At 34.8% G+C, this 17,609-nt stretch overlaps 1 protein-coding gene across 1 annotated transcript; it reads left to right on the top strand.

The window, feature by feature from the left end:
• The first annotated feature begins 831 nt into the window (after nt 1–831).
• On the top strand, nt 832–16,606 carry hry (bHLH transcriptional repressor hairy). The gene is made up of 4 exons (XM_073093000.1): nt 832–1,043; nt 13,397–13,492; nt 14,653–14,947; nt 15,345–16,606. Exons 1-4 carry the CDS (start codon nt 921–923, stop codon nt 15,629–15,631), a joined length of 801 nt encoding a protein of 266 aa, XP_072949101.1. The 5' UTR covers nt 832–920; the 3' UTR covers nt 15,632–16,606.
• The last annotated feature ends 1,003 nt before the right edge of the window (nt 16,607–17,609 follow it).

Below are 17,609 nucleotides of genomic sequence, written 5' to 3'. Positions count from 1 at the left end.
TGTAGAGCTAATAGGTAACATATAATTAGGGTGCAGTCGGGTGGCCCTTGTGTCCCAGCAACCTTTGCATATGCAAAGCGGAGGCTGTTAGAGATCGGCGGCGTCTTTACCGACAGACATTAAAGGCGCGGCGGGCCGAGTGATGTCAGCGTTAGAGCCGATTTGAATAAGGCTGCTCTAAGCTCTAACAGTAAGTAAATAGAATGACTACAACATACTTATTGTGCTTATACCTACGTGTAATATTAGTTTTAGATCTTTGTAACATGAAGGTACAAGAAGAAAGGATGGTTTGTATGTGCTGATTTTGTAGAGGTTACTACAGAAATTCAAGTGATAAGATAGTCAACAAGAACATTTCATGTAGTCCTGAATTATTTATTTGGTTTATTATCTGTTTATCGAGAGACAATCTATGAAAATTATCTGACTCTACATTTTAAGTAAGACATAGTTAAGTATTACTACAGTAAGGTTTTTTAATTATTCCGTTGGATTTAATCATTTTAAGCTTTTTTGCTTCTCAATTACGAATAATAGAGCAAGGCTATATTGTATACATATATTTACAAAAATATATCTATCCAGTAATTGTCATATCGGGCATGGTAATGCGCTGATTGAGTACACTATCGTTTTAACAATAAATTCTACAATTTAGGCAATTGCTCGCTATCAATTGAAAAACAACGTATAGTGTGCTATTGATATCTAAGCGCCTCGTGTACCGGCACCCTGCGGGCACGCGAGAGCCCGCGAGCGGCGCGCGGCGGTCGCGTGCCCGCCCGACCGCCGCCGCCCGCCGCAGCCGCGTGTCAGTCGTGCGTCGGCTGTCGTACGCGCCGCACGTGTTGCGTTTTACTATGCAGTGACTTTCATACGATCGCGGGTGCTTGTGCTTTTTTAATCTTACGCTGAAAATGGTGACCGGCATCGCTGGCAGTCCCCAGCAGGGTGCTTCCAACCCTGTGGTACTCAACAATATGACACCCCCAGTGACAGTGCAAGTGGAACAGAAGAAATCTGTAGGAGATAACAGACGAGTATGTATTTTTTTTCTTTATTAAATACTACTCGTAAAAAGACCAAATTAAAATATTTTATAAGCAAAATTGGTAAATAGTATATTAAGAATTAAATAAACAGAAGAATTTATTAAATATTTAAATCTTCTTGCCATTATTGACGTTGAAAATGTATCCAATGAAAGACATCAACGCGTAATTTTGAAAAATGTAGAGCCATCTATTGTGGATATAAATAAACATGTAGTTACTAAATTATCTTATTAAATTAGGTAGCATAGTACATGTGGAATTAATTTATATTATTTTATGTTTTATTTACATTTCATATTTTTTGAAATAGCAAATTTAAACTAAACATTTAACGTAATTATATACGTAATTGCCGTGAATTTGATGGACGCAAATCCGTCCGTTAGATGTATTCTTATTAGATTATGATTTGCGAAGCCTATTTAATTTTAAGGTTTAGTCTAAATTTTCTACTTAATGTGTATTATAAACGTTTTATTGTATCGTAAACAAACACACAAGTGAAAGAAAAAAGAGAAAGATACGAAAGAGATTTAATTATAACTTTGAGACTTATCTTTTTATTATCTTTAGGATATTATAATCTTGGCAGAAGCTTCAGTGCACAAACCTACACCTACGAGCTGTTGTTTTATTTAGTTAGGGACATGAATGGCGACTCTACATACCTTTATATTTTTCTTGGCAACTCGTGATGAGAGAATAGATTAACTTTAGCCAATCCAGCTAAGGTCGAGGAGGTTAATCTAAATTCAAATATACTTTGCAAATGTTTGCAGATAATATATTATGTTATACAGCAGTCGTTTTTGCGTGAAATAATCTGTTGATTGAAAATGTACGAAGTTTTTTCGGAATTTATTCTATTTAAAGTGATTATAGTTTGTGTTTTGTTTACGATAGTTTTCGAAATGCATACGTTATTGGAAAATATGTATTACGTATAGGTATTATCATTTCTGCATTACGTTTACTGTCTCTATATATTTTATATTTTTTCAATGGTTAGCAATAAACCGTATTTTTTTTTAATTTTTCATTAAAATTTAATTTCCAAATATTAACATTTTTGAGAAGATGGCGCCTGTTCAGTAGGTATGTGCCAAAAACAATAGAGTCGGCAAAAGAATCTGAAATAATTGGCACATTAGTTACATCTAGTCATGTGGTTTTAGCCTATTATTTAGCGGCGCTTCTAGCAGGAAAACATATACGCGACGAATAGAAAACCTCTCTTAAATAGGAGCAAACATTTCTATATTATGTTACCCACAGAGAGCCAAGGAATAAAGACTTTTAGAAGGCTTATATAATAAAAACTTATATTGAACAAAGGCACGAGTTGCGGTCGGTTACAGGAAAGACACTAATGTGAACATTTTCACACCTCTATATAAATATGTCGGCGCGTGCTGTTTAGCGGAATGGTGTAAACTGCGCAAAACTCTCCATCACGACGGCTCGTGTTGCAGAATCCTTAGAATTGTATACGTATACCTTTGAGAGTAATACCACATAAAATTAACCATAGCGATATTAAAACAATGTGACGCCAAAACAACCAAATTCCCTCTATTAAGTAAGCTCGCTGTAGTTTCATAAGACATAACGAACTGATTAAGCATTTACGATTTCCATTTATTGTATTTCTTGCCTAAGATTTTCATAACCGAAATATCTTGCCTAAAGATAGGTAATATGCGTCTCTGTGGTAGTGTGATGACATTTATCACTATCACATGCTAAAATGTTAAAAACGCTAATTAAAATATTACACGTGATTGCACTTACAACTGATTTTAGGAGCATAGCATTATAAATACTCTACCATGATAACATAAGTATGCAATTACGCTTATTTATAAAGATAGATGTGAATCAAAAATCGCGCTTTATTTTTCCTTATTAATTATCGACTCGAACTCGAAATAATATTAGTTCAACGCTTACACACCACCATGATAACGAGTCTGCAATTAGTTTTCTTTATAAAGATAAATGTGAATATAAAAACGCACTTACTTTTCCATGTCAATTATCGGCTCGAATAGAGAGAGCTCTATAAAATATTCGAGCCTTATTTTATGTGAATAATGTCTGCATATTATGTGGTGTCTTGCATAGCTTGTGGTCGTTGTCAGCCCTGGGCAGGCCAGACGGCGCTGAGTCATGCGTGGGCGTGGGCGGCGGGCACCCGTGGGCTAATTGTCGTGGGAACGAGCGGTCGCCCACCGTCCGCTTTATTAGACAACACTAGCGGCGAAGATTAGATACGCGTTGAATGCACGGATGCGCACTCATGCTATATCTGAATTAAGATAAATTGGATTTTACTGTAGGTATTTCAGTTAGAGTATGCGTATAGTGAAGGTTATTTGGCACATTGGCGATGCACTTAGCTATTAGCTAGGTTTTTACATATTAGTAATTAATATCGTAAATTTAGCCCTCAGCAATAGAAGTTCTAAAATTTAATACGATCAGTTTTCTTAATTACATACAAAACAATATATTTTGTATACCTATGATTTAAATTGAAACTTATAATTTTTCTTCGTTAATAGGTTTTAGGTACACCAAGTTTTAGATTCCTTTTAAATGTTATTGTTATCGTAATCTCTTCCATTATTTTTCACTAAAATTTATTTCCTGAATGTTCTGATTGTAATAGACTAAAATATTATAAAAAGTATGAGTATTATGAACAGTAATGTTATAACGCATTTTACACAATGTCTTTTGTTAGATTTATTTAATTTAACCTTGCCGACGATAATGAGTGATAATTTTACAGCGCGTTTGTTATTCATGAACCAAAGACGAAATACTGAAATGCAAGTGCGTTCGAGTATTTCGACTTTGGTCAACTACGTAGGTTTAATGATAAATTAATATTTATTAAAGCTTCCTAATTTTGTTGCTTACTTATTCCTAATGGTGATTGAAGGTAGATTTAATTGATTTAATTACAGAAAATACCAATTTATGTTAAAGAAATTATCGAAATTGTTTAAGGCCTTAAATTTTCATACGTAATTATGTTTTCGCAACGCAAACGCATAAGTAATTATGTTTTCAAAAATCCCGTGCGTATGTTTTCAAAAATCTTATTCTGATTAAAAATATCAATTTTATCTTACTGGTTGGATGTAAAAATTTGCCGTGAAACTAAACACATTTTTACAAGAATACAAAACCAATCACGGAATATTTCTTATACCATTTTTGATTATATCAAACCGTCTGTAATTTAAAGTTGCCGACGCGGAGTTAAATCGTTTGAACGTTTGCGTCAACGGTGGCGCTGTAATCATTTCCATACAATTCGTGACGCTTGCGGAGGCACGTGTGTGGGAATATCGATATTTATATCGAGGGAGAAAATATAGTATCAGTGTATCGATATTTTTCGCATTTGATATATGGAATATGGTTAGAAACATGGTATGTAAAAAGTCACGTGATATTTATTTATTTACTCTTTATTGACCATATTATAGAAAATGTGGGACAAAAGGCGGACTTAATGCTAAATGGCATTTTCTACAAGTCAATTAATGCAATATGCGTACAGCCGAACGTCTTTTCGACGACAAAAGTGAAAGATTGTTAGTTTTGACCTTTTTCGTATCGGCGACGGCTAATATCGATGGAAATATCAATATTCTAGTTTTACAATATCGATATATACACTATATTATCGATATTTACAAACTTTCCAACCATCGCATCCCTCGTGGAGGCGCGTGTGTGGAGGAAGCTGTTACCGCGGGCGGGCGAGTAGGCGCGGCGATCCATCATCCGGCGATAAACATCATCGCCGTGAGATTAGACGTTCGTGAGATCGCGCCCACGCTTGCCCGCGTCTACGCTGTAGGCGGCCGATTAAACACGCTTCGGCGTTATCCGACGGAATGTTGGGATGCGTTTTTGACTGGTTTTTGCCTTTTTTGGGCTTGTCGGTTTGAAATGAGGTCTGGATTAAGGGTCGTGGATTTTGGTAGATTTTGTTACTTACTATTTTTAACATTAAGCAACTTTTCTATTTATATACATAATAAATAGAAAAGTGACTTAGGGATTTTATTTTTTAGTTTATCCAACTGTACAGTGCATGACAATAAAATAAAGCAATTAAAACAATTTCATCGAAGAAAAAATCATAAAATGTGGGAAAGAAATGAATTTATAAGTACTCCAATTAATTTGTCATTTCTTAACAGCAAATGCTAGTATTTGTGTGGCATTTATGTAGTATATGAGCTAGTAGTATATGAGTAGCTTCAACCACTATTAGAAAAAGCAATTGCTACTATAAATTAAGGAAAATTAATGAAGTTTAGTATCAATTGTTCACTAACTGTCGAGTGAAAACACGTTGAGATTTATGTAACTTTTGGCGAACGCGGCGTACGGATATAGCGCGGGGCGCCGCGACGCTCGGCACGTGTCTCGGAGGTCGTAACCACCGGTTGCTAATCCACGCTATTATTTACTGATTTGATGGTGGAAGAACCCTTTGTGACGACTCTGGCGGCACCGCCACACCTATTTCTGCCTAATAACAGCAGTTAAGCGCTGCTGCGTTCTGCTTTGAAGGGCGGTTTGGGAGACATACTTTTCCGAGGCGTTCCAGCTTAGTGGCCTGTGTCCAACCTTAGTATATAAACCTTAATATCTTATCGGTCCATAGGCGGCAGTAGCCACTTACCATCAGGTGGATTGCATGCTCGTTTGCTACTCTTATATTATAAAAAAAATCTTCATCGTCAACCCAGTCAATGATCGTTACACTTGGTTTTCTCACGGCGTTTTTATTTCATCGCTTAAGCAAGCCCTAATTTATTTCTAATACGCATATAACTATGAAAATAAGAGGTCAAATCGAATTCGGAATCGCCATTCAGGGATCCAATCTTTAATACTAGTCGACTCTACATTTGATTCGATCGTCGCATACTTCATCTGTACGGTTAGGTATATTTTTGTATAAAATTCTTTTTATAACAGACTCAATGATCGGGCCAGCACAGACGGTCCCGTGACACATTTTCCGCTCAGACTCAAACCTTTGGCATCTCGAATAATATATTAACGTCTCTCTTCTCAGCTAGATAACGTCACAACTCGAGGAGACATGGTTTGTTGCGCATGTATGATTCATTCTTAAGTGCTTATTGTGATATTTTATTCAACTTTTATGTTAACAAATAGTAGTGCATATTATTACGAATAGTGGAATTTTAGAACATTTAATAACTTGTTACACTTTCGACAACTAATTTAAATTTAGATGTTGGATTAAGCGAAAGTGTTGCATCGATAAAAGCGAGTCAAATAAGCATACTATTTTTTTATATGCAGACAAATATCATATAAAGGATAAGCACTAACACTTTAAGAATTACATTGTAGGTACCAAATGATGTATATGCAATAATATGCATATACATTTTGGCAGGCTATTATATTATGTTATTATGCTATTATATCATTTAACATTAATAATATATCAGTTTAAATAGTAAAATGCGTACCTAACAAAATCCTCAATTTAGTGAGTATTTTGTTACGTACGCTAAGCGATTTTGTTAGGTACGTAAAGCGATAAGAGTGACTAATTAACTTGCAAATACGAAATGTCGCGAAGATTTAGCGAAATTCCCAAAATATCTGGAATGGAACGCGACAGGATTGTGTAATTTTAGTATTAAGAGTGCGCTTTACAAACGTTTAAATATTAAATGCAGCGTACCTCACAAAATCCTCACTAAATTGCAAAGCGATAAGAGTGACTAATTAACTTACAAATACGAGATGTCGCGAAGATTTAGCGAAATTCCCAAAATATCTGGAATGGAACGCGACAGGATTGTGTAATTTTAGTATTAAGAGTGCGCTTTACAAACGTTTAAATAGTAAAATGCCTACCTAACAAAATCCTCACTAAATTGCAAAGCGATAAGAGTGTCTAATTAACTCACAAATACGAGATGTCGCGAAGATTTAGCGAAATTCCCAAAATATCTGTAATGGAACGCGATAGTGTTGGCAGCGTCGGTCGGCTATTGGCAAGCGGCTGGCACGCTCGGCGGCCCGTCGCGTGCCAACGCTGCCCGGGAGTGCCAAGGCGTGGGAGCGCTCCGGCTTCCGGCAGGCGCTCTGCCCTCGCCGACACCACGATATTCTATTCATTTTACTAATGGACGCGACATTATTGAGAAGCGCCCGTAATTAATAAATAATCGTCTATCGATCTATCCAGTTTATTCCTATCGTAAATCGACATTTCACAATTTTATCATACTAAACATTGTTTTGATTTTTGGTACGTAAATATTAGATGCTTTGGTACTATTAATTACGAGCGTTTGACCATCGCGTCAAAGCCGAATATTACCTTAAACAGTGCCACACACCTAGTATCAAAACAGTATCTCTCAAACTGTATACTTAATTACAATTCATTTACTTACATACTCAAATTAAAAATGTTATACTGTGTTACTTATACGGGCAAGCTATTTTTTATATGCGGCGTATTTTAAGTTCAATTCAATTTATTGTTTCTATTTCTAATTACATAAATTCAAATAGATTTATTTACTAGCAAACATTGACTGTTACAAACTACTGTTATTAATTTTCACTGGTAACTAATTGTACCCAATGATTATAAATGACAGGTATTCGAACAGATATAAACTCTTGCATAAGCAGAAATATATACTAATAATTATATGACGTGACTGTATAGAGAAAATCACGTGTTTGCTGAAGAGATACCGGCTTAGGCGGAAACATACTCGTAAACTGACAATGTGGTAACGTTAATATATGCGTCAATATCATTACAACTTGGTATTATTCTCCTACTTTATTGAATCTGTTGATTTAAGTATATAGAGAACGGGATTACTACTGCTCTAGTTCTATTTAACTGCGGTCTCATCAGGAGTATAAATAAGAGAGCAACACATCTGTGGCCGATAGCAGGCAAACTCCAATCGTATCTAGGATTTATCACAAATGTATGTGGGCCACAATGGGTTCTTACCATTAGGCTCCGGGCACGCTGTTTGTTAATGAACCTATGAAATTAGTGTCAAGAAACCTGTGTGTTACACGTATGACTTGCCCCTTAAACGTGCGATGTGTGTGAGTGTGGTGAACTGTGGTGGCATATCATCGTATCGGACAGGCGACACGTGCCGCCTCCGCCGCGCGTCCTTGCGAACAATCACTAACTAGGGCTGTCTAATGTATATTTTATCACTAAGAATTTATAATATAATTTATTGTTGCTTATTTATTGTACCTGAGCGCCATGTTGACCCACGTCTCTATATTCCAATATTCTCCTTAATTAGGTAGAAAAATGGTTTCGATTCAGTGGAAACTGGTTCTTTATTTAATCTTATATTTTAACCTGCTTGTTCGCATAACTACGTGCGTTTTTAGTTTCTTTGGTTTAGTTTACAATTCCAATATTAAAGACGCGAGAAATTGCATAAAGCCCGAATGGTTAGGCGTAGGAATTTGATCAATCCAATAGTTACGTGAACAGCATCAAATAGTTTTTTCGGCTACTTTGCGTAGATTAAGTAACCATTTAAACATTTAATGAGCTCAAACTTATTACAACGACACCTTTCAGAAGGCTTGATTAAACTATTTCAACTGCTTCTGTCCGCTTGATTAGACTACTTCAATGGAATCATTGTAAATCATAGGGGACAATGTATAATCATAGGAATTCACATTTTTTTATACATATGTACCTTTCATCTCGATTGGATATCAGTGAACAATTGGATTACAAGATTTGAAGTAGAGTGGACAGAAGTGAAACTAAATAAAAAGATTTAAAAATTGTCTGTCTACTCTATTATAGGTATTAGTTGTTTGTCATATATTAAGATTGATGAGGGTAAAATATTTGGCACGAGGAGCTGTCTAGCCGATCGACAACGCAATGATTGTTGTTTTTACGATCACACAGCAGTACGATTTATTGTTAGAACTGTTTAGACACAGTTAAATAGTAGTAGTAATATATAATCTTTACAAAGTATCAAAGTACTAGTATAAAGGAGCGTAATGTAGAAGTAATTTAAAAGTCTTATACTTCGTGCAAAGATGTTGACTATACAAAATAGACTCTACATTGTATTTACAAATTATGCGTAATACCCTTCAAGATAATGCTTATAAAGACGCATATAATGAAATATACAAAATAATTTACCTACTCTACCTAGAGTTCATACCTTACACGTGTAAGACTTATTGAAGTATGTTTTTAACTTGATGAAGTCGAAATAGGTGTTGCGATAATGACCACATACGAAATGCACATATGAAAAGAGTTTCTATCATTCAAAATAACTTACAATTTGATACACCTAAAACAAATATCTCTTGTTACAGTGTGCAAATGGTCATTGAATATATTTACCAATACAACTTGCCTACAGTACCTTTAGTACGATATTTTACGTTTTTACAAAAATGACTGTGTTGGTATTTGTTAACGTTTTTGTCTAGACATTTCCAATCAGCGCCCGTAGCGGATTGTATCAGAACTGTTTGGAAATATATGGGAAATACGTAAACAAAAACAAAAACAGTCATTTTTATCAAAACGCAATAACTCATACTAAGGGTACAGGATACTTCAGTGTTTATAAGGAAAGGATGTGTGGGCGAGACACAGTTTTAAGGGAAGTTATAATGAATGCGGGATAAACGCGCGTTGTGTAGGCATGTCGGCGCCATGCGGGGCGACACGTGCTTACGTCCTTGTACACAAACTAGGGTAGGGACGCTACGAATAAATTGTGCTAAAATATCTCATATCAAAACCATAACGAAACTTCTTGTTAAGAGTGACGGTAGATATATTGACATTCAAAAAGAGTTCTGTAAAGAATCTATTTTGAATTGTCATAGAATTATTTTATGTAAAAAACGGAAAATGTAATAGGACCTCAGAATGTAATCAGGACCTGTAATCCAACACACCTGTGATCAATTCCACTTAGAGTTTGTGCTCTATTTTGGATTTGTTTATAGGACGGTAGTGACTACTTACTATCAGGTGGACTGCACTCTCGTCTGCTCTGTCAATAATATTAAAAAACTTCAACGAAAACTATTTATGTTAAAGGACTGCTGGTTTTGTGAATTATCTTATCTTAATAGCATAACAAAAATGCATAAACATATTGATTTTAGTCATTACTTATAGTTAATAATTAGGTGTATTTTGTATTTCATTTAAATCTATCTTAATACGAGACAATTTATTACCAAATAAATACTTAAATATAACTAAACAATTGGTCATTGTTTACATAAAATAATTTTTGCCTTACCTTAAACTTGAGCCTAAGCCAACTTTTGAAGTTTTATGTAAATGTATTACGATTGGGTTCATGTATTTTTCATTAAAACTGTGTTCATTGAAGTCTTCATTAATTAACATAACTGACGTTGATAAAAGCGGGTAAACACTCGAACCAAACAAGCATATCAGTAAGATCGGAACTCACTGCTTAAATTATCTTTACCTTTATATCTTTTATTTAGTAATTTGTATTTTATATTGTAAATAATGTTTTTATGTCACTTGTTTCAACTTGCGAAGTGTTTTTGTTTTAGGCTTACGGGTGTGATAAGGTAGATGTAGTTAGGTTAAAAATATTCGTGGGCTGTTTTAAACATCATGACCAAGGCTTCATTGCCATTTCACCAGTATCTATCTATTTCTGTCCCACTGCTGCGTGTCCCGGAGTGAAAAGCATTAGGCCTATATTCCATTAACTTGGCCAATTGTATATTTGGAGATTTCATACATCGCTGAATTAAGGCATTTAAAATCATATATATTATAATGAAAAGTCAATTTCAAAGTTTATCGGAATAGCAATTTCATATTTTTTGCGTGTAGATAGATTAGTCACGATAACAATTTAGAGAACGAAGATATTTTATAACATAAACATACCTTTTATTCCGTGCGTTTAAAATAATTGGTGTTTACAGCAAGAACAATGTAACTACCTCTAAGTACATCTACTCACATCGTATTTCCTAGTGCGGAAGTGCTGTCACGTGTCAGAATACATAAACATTTACCAATGCCGTCCCCGATCTATTGTGACATTTGTGTTGCGAATGAGACCTTCTGTGAGAAATGATTTGATGTTGAAGTGCGCTTCAATCGCCACAGATTATATAAATAAATAATTTATAACAGTTGAGTGTCTTTGTTGAAGTGCATCTTTTGTCACAGATTATAAATAAAAAATAAATATATAAAAGATACCTATATTAAAGTAAGTTAATTTCTCTTGTGGGTGTAGCATATAATAAAATAAATTTAAGATCTAGACTTTTAAATTCATTATTTACATTTTAGATTAGCCTAATATAAATTCATTTCTTTGAATATAATATAATATTCAAAGTGAAACACATTGCACCCACAGACCTATATCTAAATAGGTCTGTGATTGCACCATTTAGGTAATATCTTTGTGCCTACACATCTAAGTGGTTTTTTTGTTCTCTTCGCATTAGTATCTTATTTTTCACCGACTTCCCAAAGGAAGAGAGGTTATCTTTACAACAATATTAAGTTATGAATTACTAGTGTTCGTTTAAAACTTCATCTCAGGAGAACTGAATGTGTCTAATTTTTATGTTATTATGTAAAATTACAAAATAATAAAAAATATGATACTACAAAGCGAAAGTTTGTGACGGGCACGTATTTCGAATTTTTACCTTATCTTTATATCCTGCAAATCGTTTTATAATCAGTTGGATGTTTATCTAAAGACGCTAATTCTAGGCTAATCTCCGGAATCATGCTCGCCCCATGCACTGTCCGTGTCTTTTCTTATCTGACATCACAGAACGAACGGCCCCTAGCATGGGGCACAGCACACCACTAGTGGATTAGGGATGGGGGTGTTAGAATTCGATGATGTTCTTATAGTCACTTTTTTCAATTAACGCCCACAAAATATAAAAACTATTTGACATCATACATTGGTGTTTGATATTTAGAATTTTAATAAAATTTTTGGAACGATTGAACACGTTTTTGGTATTTTTTCTTCGCAATTAGGAGCTTAGACTTTATTATACTAACCCTATAAGTACCTACATTTATAAATAAGCATTTAATTACAAACCAATTAAAAATCATGACAGAAGTCCATCAGGTAATATACGTATAATATACGTGCCTAATACGAATAGTACGAAAAATATATGTTTAATACGGCATTAAGATTATATACATTAATAACAAAGAAACCATTAGTCAAATACACGTTTTTTAAATTCCTAAAAAAACGCCAAACGTAATGAAAAAATCTCGCAACTCGCATTGTATCGATTGACGAACGTCTAACCAGTCACGTGGTGTTCGCACGCGTGACGCGGCGTCACGTCGCGACGGCGGCCTTCGCCTTGAGCGTCGCACGCGCGCCATTGCCGTGTAACACGAGATTAATGGCCGCCGCTGTCACGCGCCTTTCGCGACAAGCCTCGGATTAATTTGCACTAATCGCGATGCCTTTGGACACAGCTGATTACTTTGTAGGTTAACAATAGTGTGACTTTTAATCGGACTAATTTGGAAATCGTAGCGATAACTTTAAATTGCACGTATAATAATATAATAATAAATATTTGTTTTATTATTTTATGATTGTAGATACTGTAGTATGATTTGTTTACGTAGGTATATTATTTATGTTGTATAAATTTAGTTGTAAATGTCACATTTGTAATTAGTAATAACAGCAATTAAATTAATTTCTGCCAAAAAATAGCATTTTTTAATTGATTACCATAGATTAGTTTGATAACTGCAATAGTCGTTTAACTTTTTCTTCTTACTTTACTTCTTTGTTCTATGCTTCAATTGCATGAACTGAATATTATACCTATACCAAAAAACAAAGCTAGTTATATATTATGTTCAGTTTAATGCTCTGTGTAAGTCAAAACTAGTTTAACATTATAGACTCAGTTGACAGTTGAGTGTATGTACAGTAGCAACAATTTTGATTTAGAATTGTTAATAGCTGTTTTAGACTTACAGTGTAGTCATACTCCTGACTCCTGAATTACTATGAATATTTATGGGTCTATTACCGAATTTCTCTATTTTGCATAAGAGCAGTGGACGTAGCGTAACTTAGGAATCTCACGCTCTTATCACGATAATTAACATTAAAGTAATTAAACAGCAATTTATTTGCATACCAAATCTGAAAATATCTTATATAAATCTTAAAGTGCTATATTTTTTGTTACAGAGTAATAAACCAATAATGGAGAAGAGGCGGCGCGCGCGAATAAACAACTGCCTAAATGAGCTGAAGGCACTTATCCTTGACGCAATGAAAAAAGATGTAAGTACTTAATGCTCTTCTGAATACACTGTCATTATGCCTAGGGATGCCAATTATTTCAAAGATATCGATTTTTAAATCGATAGAATCGAACCACATAACTAGATGTAGATTCTGTTCCTACTTTGGGGATAAATCGGCAGGCAAAATGGTTCTCAAGACATTATGTTAAGAAAGTGGAAAGATCAATCTACCAATCAGAAAGTAGGTCGACGATAAAATAAATTAATATTAAATAAGTAGCAAAGTGTTAAATTGTTGTCTTTTAAAATGCACACAAAATACAAATTGTCTAATTGGTTCCTGACACTGATTTATTACAGCGGTTCACTATCTGATATCGATTGAAGACAGTGATGTTTGTAGGACTAAAATCGATTCGCCAATTAATTGATCTCAGATTACCATCCCTAATTATGCGCCAATCACCACGCGGATATAAAATAGATGCTAATGATTCAATGACGCAAATGATAATATAGGTTCATTATGGAGATACCTTTATTAGTATGTATTTGTGTTGCTTTATCGAATATACTGCATTGCAGCAAAACGCTCTCGATAATAACTTTACATATTCACGTGGGAAATTATTCTCGTACGTCAATAGACGCTATTAAAGTAATGTTTAAAAGTCATACTTTAGTTGTTAGGGAAACTACTTATGGCTATTATAAAAATCGTGACTAAAGTACATTATACACTACCTAACTGGTAATTTATGATTGTATGTTTAAAAGCCGTTAAAATTTAAAATTATATTTTATTTTTTCTTAAAGCTACTTATGAAATTTGACCTAGTAGTAGTATACGGCATTTAATTTGAAATTTGATTAATTTGAAATTACTTACCATCACGAATTTAGTTCCAATCAGTTACGGTAACCTATTAATGTGTCATTGAATGCGATCCACTACTGTTCAAACGAGAGGCAAATATTTAATTATAACAATTATGTTTATTTCGTCACGTAACTTCAATGTGGATTGGTTTTCGTTTCATTTAATGGCAAATTTATTTCCCCCTTATTCTTAAACTATCCAAAGATCCCTCAACTTAAATGTTACATTTAACGACAACGATTATAAGTGTCAAATTATCGGAAATTCAATTAGAATTAATTATAGATAAACTTATTTAGATAATATTTTTGTTACAGCCCGCCAGACACTCGAAGTTAGAGAAAGCTGACATATTAGAGATGACTGTTAAGCATCTTGAGGGTCTCAGATCTGAAGGCGCGAGTTCGCCGGATCGATTCCGGGCTGGATATCGTCACTGTTTATCTGAAGTGGCGAAGTTCCCGGGCCTAGAGTCTGGGTTGAAGAGGAGATTAGTGCGGCATTTAGAAGGGTGTGTGGGTACGGGAGCGCGGCCCGCCGCAGCGCCCACGCCGCCCTCCGACACCGAAGACGCCGTCACTCCTACGCAACACTCCACCATATTTATCTCAGGTAAATATTAATGACGTGTGTGCCGCGACACTACGTATTCTTGATGCTGTGATTCATGTTATTTGCATTGATATGTAAGAACTAAGAAGAGCGCATTTTTATCTTCAAAATTTTGTTGGTAGTTAATATATTTGAGTTTTACTTTTTTAGAGGCGTTTCTAAAAAGATAAAAGTAAAATAATAAACAGATGCGGTATAAAGCTTTAACAATAATAATTATAAGCTATTTTAATTATTATAACTATATATTTATTTTGTAAATTAATATATTTTATTTTGTAAATTTCAAAAATAATAGAAATGTTATAAATATGACTTTGATAGAGGTACAAAATACGTCGAGCAGTAGTTTTGTCATAATTTTAGTTTAAGATATTAATGGAGCGGTTGTCCACAGCCGGGCCCGGATCAGGCGTGCGGCTGGTCCCAACGAGGTTATCCAACGGGGACATCGCGCTCGTGTTGCCCGCGGGAGTGACCGCCAACACGCTGGGAGCGGTGCCCACCCTCGTCCCCCTCTCCCCCCGGGACGCCACCCCCTCGTCCGCCTCCTCGGAGCCGAGGTGCTTCTCCCCCGCCAGCTCCGGCTGGGGCACCCCCCCGCCCCCCACAGAGGAACCCGCGCCCCTCGCCCTCGTCATGAGACGACAACCCCCAGAAGAAAAACCCTGGCGCCCCTGGTGACGTCTCCATTCCATTCGCTAGATATTGGGGATGCATCGATACGCTCGGCCGATAGGATATCGATACCGTTATTTATAAAGTATCGTTGATAGCGATACCGATGCTCTAGGCAGGATACTCTACCACTGTAGGTTTCGAAATGTTTAAAAAGTAAAAAAACAGACTTTTTAGAATGTAAAAGGAAAATCAGAAATTATAATCAAAAAAATAATTCTTAAGTTTTTAAAACTGTAATTTAAGACATTGCTTATTTTCTGAAGAATACTATTGACTTACATAAACGCTGGGATTGCGCGTTTACATGATGGATGATTATAAAGTAAAGAAAATGTATTGGCGTATCGGCAAACGAATAACGCCGATTCCGATACACCTATCGTAAAACCAACGATATCGACGATGTTTTGGTATCGGATGCATCCCTACTAGATACTGTGATATAAATATATAATTAAAAGTAAGTAGAGTGATAGAGTATTGAAGTTCCTATTATAATATGTACATTTGGCTTCTTCGAAGTTACTTGCGTGGTCAGTAAATGAATATTTTTAACCTTTTATTTTAGTATGGCCGTTCTGTTTAAGGATAGGGTCTATATTAAGCTAGTTTTAATTCTAAGTGTAAATGTAAATTTCAGGATGACATCTGAGGCAGTATTTCATATAGGGACAACAACGTCCGATATATTAGAAGTCGCACATTTAAATATATTTTATATTATTACTAAGCACATAGTGCCATATATATCATTGTAATAACAATTATTCTAGTTAATTTGCTGCGTCAAGGCTTACGTATACCGCCTGCGATTGTATTAAGACTTACTGCGTGTGCAAACTAAACATATTATGAGCTGCTTATTGTAAGTGAGCGTTAGAAAAGAAAGAAGAAATAAAGAAAGAGAATAATTTATTCGGCAAAAAATATACAATAAACACGGATAGGAAATTGCATAAAAAAAATTATAAATATTCTCTAACCCAGCTTTAATGTTTCAGGTAAGCTTAGTCACCTGAAACGCTGGTATTCTGTGGAGCCTGTAAAACACTGTGTGCGCGTTACGCATTTTTTGTTTCTCTTTTCATTAATATTAAAATGGTGTTCATGCTGAACCGACAGTGAGTAACGTCACTTTGAGTAGTATGCTATCTGTACCCTGAGTATGAGTTTTTACGTTTTTACAAAAAATACTGTTTTGGTATTTGTTTACGTATTTGCCCATACATTTCCAATCAGCGCCCATAGCGGACTGTATCAAAACTGATTGGAAATGTATGGGAAATACGTAAAAAAATACAAAAACACTAATTTTTGTCAAAACGTAAAAACTCATACTAAGACTACTGGTTGGAAATATATGGGAAATACTTAAATAAAAACAAAAAATATTTTTTGTCAAAACGTAAAAACTCATACTAAGGGTACAGTACGCTATCTGTAACATTGTTTGCAGGTTATTTTATTCTATGTGTCACCAGTCAGTCAGCCTGCTTACAATAAGTGGCTGATAATACGTTTGGTGTGAACGCGCACTTATTTAACGTAATATTGTACAGCATAATATAATAACAGAGTTCGAGTGCCTTAAACAGCAAAATCGTATAGTCTTCCATTTCATAGTATTAGCTACTATTTTTACTTAGTAATTAATGGTTACGAGACGTCTGTAACTTAATCTTACCAATAATTTTATTTACTAAATATTAAATGCTCAATAATAATAAATATTATATCGTTACCGGTATTACTCAGTTACTTTGTCTTCCTTCCCAGTTACCGAACAAGGGCAGTAAAAAATAAAAATATTATCTATGTTAGTGCTTATCGGTGCGTTTATATACTAGCTTTTTAGTTTTTAGCAGTTTATGTAAATATTTAGATTCATTTATCAGTTGCCGTATACTTTAAGTAATTAACTGTGCTGTAATGGAAATCGGCTTGAATATAAACGCGCTGTGACATTAAGTTTAATTTGAGC

This window comes from Epargyreus clarus, unplaced genomic scaffold (assembly GCF_041222505.1).
Source record: "Epargyreus clarus isolate Ecla_fem2 unplaced genomic scaffold, WU_Ecla_fem_2.2 ptg000004l, whole genome shotgun sequence".
NCBI classification, from domain to species: domain Eukaryota; kingdom Metazoa; phylum Arthropoda; class Insecta; order Lepidoptera; family Hesperiidae; genus Epargyreus; species Epargyreus clarus.
Note: the sequence above shows the minus strand (reverse complement) of the source record. Positions and strands in the feature narration are given on the sequence as shown.